Source organism: Myotis davidii, unplaced genomic scaffold (assembly GCF_000327345.1).
Source record: "Myotis davidii unplaced genomic scaffold, ASM32734v1 scaffold205, whole genome shotgun sequence".
NCBI lineage: Eukaryota > Metazoa > Chordata > Mammalia > Chiroptera > Vespertilionidae > Myotis > Myotis davidii.
The window spans coordinates 6,594,433-6,600,035 of NW_006297573.1; the positions used below are offsets into that span (position 1 = coordinate 6,594,433).

General features: G+C 42.3%; 1 protein-coding gene across 1 annotated transcript in view; it reads left to right on the plus strand.

Annotated features, from left to right (window-relative positions):
* DERA (deoxyribose-phosphate aldolase (putative)) overlaps positions 1-5,603 on the plus strand; it is a 95,244-nt gene that overhangs the window by 46,310 nt on the left and 43,331 nt on the right. Inside the window, exon 6 of the mRNA XM_006773285.2 lies at positions 3,053-3,181. Within this exon, the coding sequence (XP_006773348.1) occupies positions 3,053-3,181 (129 nt within the window). The remainder of the gene's footprint in view (positions 1-3,052; positions 3,182-5,603) is intronic.

A 5,603-nucleotide genomic window follows, 5' to 3' on the forward strand; every position in this document is an offset into this window, starting at 1 on the left:
GGTTAATCCCCACTCAGGATATTTTCCCATTGATTTTTAGAGAGAGTAGAAGGGAGAGGGAGAGACAGAGAGAAACATTGATGTGAGAGAGACACATCGATTGGTTGCCTTCTGCATGCACCCCGACCAGGGCCAGGGAACCTGCAACCGAGGTACATGCCCTTGACCGGAATCAAACCCAGAACCCTTCGGTTTGCAGGCTGCCGCTCTATTCACTGAGCCAAACCAGCTCGGGCAGGAGGTTACTTTTGAAATCAGCGGTGGGGAGCTCCTGAGGAGCCCCTTTGGTCAGCGTGTGCGGTAGCCGTGGTGTACGTTGGGTGTGCTGGGCTGTGGGCCTTCGGGCCACATTTTTAAAAAACCAGATCTGATATACTTTTTCATTTAATTGTATTGCTGGTATACTCTGAGCAGAATAGTAAGAGAAAGAAGCAACAACTTTCCCAGTGTTGAACTTATTAATTAATATATTTGCTCAGAAAAATGTGACCCTCCTAATGTGTTAAAACAGGTCAGTAGAATGATTTGAGGAGTTGGCAGGTAAAGACTAAGAATGCACTCATTGCATATTAGCTAAACCCAGTTAAATTCTAAGTGATTATTTTTGTTTCATTCTGTTTGGATCATGGATGAAAGAGCATTACTCCTATGTAGCTGATAATTGAGTCATAAAATATATTTGGGTTTTCTGGTTGATTTTAACTGTAGGTGAAGAAATTCACTGGGTATCAAAAGGTGATATTCTTTAGGAAAAGGATGGCATAAATACGATCGGGATCAGTGTTTCCAGAGCTTTGTTATATAGGCCAAAGTTCAGCTTAATAAATGCTATAATAAAATATTTTTAAGCCTTATCTGATGGCTCACTGATTGTAAGCACTAATCTGTATAAAAAATTTCAGTGCAGTACAAGGAGTTGGATCAGGCCAAGAAACAAGATCTGGTTTTCATCACACAACACTTAATGGAAACTCATTTTACTAGAATTCTGAGCTTAATAAGGAATACATGATTTAAGTGCTTATAATAAGCCAGGCAATGTGCAAAGTAATTATATGTATTCCCTTTTAATTCTCAGAATAACCCTATAAAATCCATGTTCTTATTGACGCTTTTATGATGGTATTGAGGCTAAGAGCAATAACTTGCCCAGGGTCCTACAGTAAGTGGTGGAGTTGGATTTTAAATCCACATTTGTCTATTCCTGCCTGGTGATGGCTCATGCACTGAAAGCTTGCCAGTTTGATTCCCGGTCAGGGCATGTGCCTGGCTTGCGAGCTCGATCCCCCAGTGGGGGTCATGCAGGAGGCAACTGGTCGATGTTTCATCTTGCATCGATATTTCCCTCTTCCTCTCTCTCTCAAAATAAAAAAAAAAAGTTAAAAAAATAAATCCATGTTTGTCTGACTCTCCAGCTTGCTTTTGATGGCAACACTGTACTGTGGAAGAATAGTCATTAATTAAATCACAAGTTAACTCTGGATTAGCATTCTTGAATTTTTAGATCAAGAGATTTCCTTGTCACTACTTCTTCGAGAACAATTTTCTCTGTTTAGATTTGGTAACTCCTTCTCTGAGTTAAAAGAATATAAATTGTTATCATCACATCGTCTTGTACTGTTTATACCATCCATTCTCACATGTTGTCAGATTGGATGTATGAGTAAGAATTTTATCACAGTTTAGTAAGGATGGGCAGGGTTTGGGAGGTGGTGTGGCATCTCAGATCATCTCTAGTACTCAAAACTACATAATTTTAGGGATTTGTGAAAATATTCAATCTTCTTGAAAAACCTGTGAGACCACGTCTGGTGGCAGTAAACACGGAATTTGACCAAGCATCTTGTAATAGAATATTTGACTTCATTCGGATTCAGTTTTCACTTTCTATCTTCAAGTTAAGTTTTCTAGGATTGGGAAGACAAGTTTTGTGCCACTTGTTATAACTTTCATGGATTTGACTGAGTTTGCTGACGTTTAAGTACTTTATATGTATGTGAGGAAACCTATGAATTACAGAACTCTCATTGTATTAAAAAATGCTATGCATGTTTCGTTCTTGTTCAGTTTAATCTGTGTGTTTATAAAACTACTTCCTATGAAACACTCATACAGAAGAAAGAAAAAGCGCTGCCCTTAGTCCTGATAACTTGCCACAGCTCAAGTTCAGGAAATGAATATGGCCAAGCTGATGCAGGGTGACAGCCCAGATCCACTGGTGTCAGGACAAAAGACTGTAAAATAATTTTTTCAAAAATTTTATACTTATGACACCGATTTTGTTTACTAAAATTCTGTTACTTTAAATAGGAACTGTTTTTCCTCTCGGCTTTATTTTGTTGTGTACAGCTTTATGTGCATATGATCGCGCTGCTTTCAGGGTGCTATGTGGAGCCTGAGAAAGCCAGGTGTGGCTCTGGGGTCAGGGGTTAATAGGTTCAAGGCCACATCTGTAAATCCCTCCACAGCTGGCTCTGCACACGTACAGCCAAGGCTACCTCGACACTTTCTCGTCAGAGAGATAGACACACACCCTGGCAGATAGTGCGACAAGCTGTTATGTCTTTATTGTCATTAGCGGGGCTCTCAGGGAAGGCCTGCTTTATATTCCAACAAGAGAACTTATTATGTGTGAATGGAAGAGTTCATAGGGACCCGAGGATTTTTTTTTTCTCTTTAGTTTGCAAAGTGGTACACCCCTGTATGTATGGTCGGTAGATTTCTTTTTACTTATAAGTAGCCACCATCTGGAAGAGGTAGAAATTATTTGTAATTTGCATGTCATTATAATGATATTTTTTAAATCTTCATGTCTCTGGACCTCGGGCCAGGGCTTGGAAACTGTATCGTGGTAGCAAACTAAGCATTCCTTGTAACAGAATGTGAACTGCAACAGAATGCTCTAGGCTATATTAAATTGGGGCGATTTTGAGAAAGTGACAAATGTTTTATATTTCCTAAGTCTGAGATGGGCGCTACCAGCTCTAAACGGCTGCCAAGTCATGTTATCACTTGCCTGCTTTGTAACGGCCTCAATTATTTCCTCCCCCAGCCCTGTATGATGAGATTCGTCAGTTTCGCAAGGCCTGTGGGAAGGCGCATCTCAAAACCATCTTAGCAACAGGAGAACTTGGATCGCTCACTAATGTTTATAAAGCCAGCATGATAGCAATGATGGCAGGTAAGCATATTCTATTCAAATGATCATATCAATTGAATTGATGTTTTTAGGTGAAACAAGTAAGTGAAAACATTTGGCTATTAGGTAAAAGTGCTAACCACTTGGGCTTGGGGCGGGCGGTGTGGGGGCGGGATGTCAAATATTTTGAGACTACATATACAATGTGAAGTGTCCAAACAGTTGGCTTCCTTCCACACTCTTTGTTGGCATTTCATTGCTGCACTATCCTGATATGGCAGTAGATGGCTCTCTTGTTAGTGAATTGCCTACTGTGTTATTCTTTGATTATTCATTCATCAGCATGTTAGACAGGAATTTCTTTAACTCTGGCTTATTCCTCTCTGTGAATTTAAGTGTTTGATTTTTTTCTTGGGGATAGAGTATCCATACTGCCTAAGGAAACCTGTGCTTTTGTGTTAATTCTTTCTTCTGAAATTTAGTCCCGAATCATTGTTTTTGATACTTTCATATAGAAGTTGGCCTATTCTTTCTTTTGGTGGACAGAAGGCCTGTCCATTTAAGCTTGAGACCTGCTTGATTCCTCCTCTTTCTCACCTTCACATGAATCAGTGAATAAGTCTTGGGAGTTCAACCCCTTTACTGTATCTACTACATCTCTTCTCCATTCTGAGTGCTGCTGTGGTAGGCCACTGTCATTCCCACAGGGGTCTCCACAGCAGTCTCCTGACCACTGTCCCAGTATCTTTTTTAAAAAAAAATATTTGTTCTGTCGAGTAACACTCCCTCCACGTTCTGCGTGGAGTAGGGTTTGGTATCTGAAAGAGGAGCTGCACAACAAATGAGAGAAAAAGACACAAGATAATTTTGCAATATTGGAGGACCAGGTGGGCAAGTCCCGAAGGACTTCCATCGATGCTTAGGCCCCTCCAATCTTTTATTTAGGTCAGGGTAGCCTGAGGTAAGGGGATTTCAATGACACATGGATCAGCAGACAATTTCCAGGAATATACAGAGTATCTGATTAGCTCATCAGTAGATGATTTCCAGGAATGGGCAGAGTATCAACAATAATCAACAAGGATCTACACAAGTATCTAAGGAATTAAGGGAACTAAGGTGGGGATGATGCTTCAACTATTATTACCTAAATTAACTGGGTGGTTCCCAGATTAACTGGGTGGTGCACAGTCCTGACCTTTGCTAGGACTTCAAAGGTTACTAGTTTTGGGGGGTCTCTGTCTAAACTCAGCTAGTGAAGACAATGAATGGACTCTGGCATGTTCTTAATTGGATTGAATGGTAATACAAATATTGTGAGCCAGACGTACCTTCCTCATGTATTATATTTTAAGTGCCCAGAACTTTATATAAAACCACACAACCTTGTTTCTCTCACAATTCATACTATGGGACCTTGGGTCTAACCTTTGAATAACTCCTTTCCTTGACCATGAGTGTTACAGATCTGATAAAACTAGCTCCAGTTAGAAGTTTTGAGGGGGAAAACCTTGCTAAATAGAAACTTCAAGCCTTATGTGGCTAACAGTCTAAAAGCCTCCCTCAAAAGTGAAGATAGAATACAAAAATAGAGGCTTGTACAATTACTGTAAGACTGCTGGGAAAGTTTATTACCACCCCAGTGCTTACACTAAGAGCCACAACTTGCAACTCGTACCAAATCTTGAGCATTGTCATTTTCAAAGATGTTAAGAAGGATGTAAACATTATCCTGCACCTGACGGCAGCAGCAACAACAAGAGAAGCCCAAGTGCTCACTCTAAGGTGTAGAGCCATGCTCAGGGTAGACACGACACCCACTTCAGCTAAGGCTCCCCGAGTGCCCTCACGGTCACATTAAGCCCAGCTCTGGGAAGATCACAGCAGGGCATCCACCACCTCAATCCCTTCTCAGGAATTTGCTCCAACTGGAGAAATCAGGTCAGGCTGCATCTGGCGAGCAGGAGAGGAGCTGAAGCCACATCAGCAACACTGGGATTTGCTCTCTGCTGGCAAGGTTTCCTGGTGCAGTTTAATTTTGTCCCCATTGTTGTCTTCATTGGGAAAGCTTTGCTGGTTCATGAGCATGTTCTCCACCAGGAAGCGGGCTGCTTCCTCTATGTTGATGTTGTCCTTTGCGGAGGTTTCAAACCATCCAGTGAAGCCATGTTCTTTGCAGAACTGGTCCATCTGGGCAGGAATCTGGCTACCTTCTTTCCATGTTGCCAAACCGCTCGTGCCCCGCGATGTCCCACAGCTGCAGGCGCACCAGCGTCCGGCTGTCCCAGCTGAGGCCCTTGAGCGCGGAGTCCACCCCGATGGTGGCCCGGTAGTGCTGGGAGAAGAGCTGGTGGACGTAGCGCTTGATGATGCTGGTCTTGCCCAAGCCCAGCTCGCCGATGACCAGCACCTTGAAGAGGTGCTGGTGGGTCTTGGGCACTGCGGCGGCAACCTCCCCCCCACC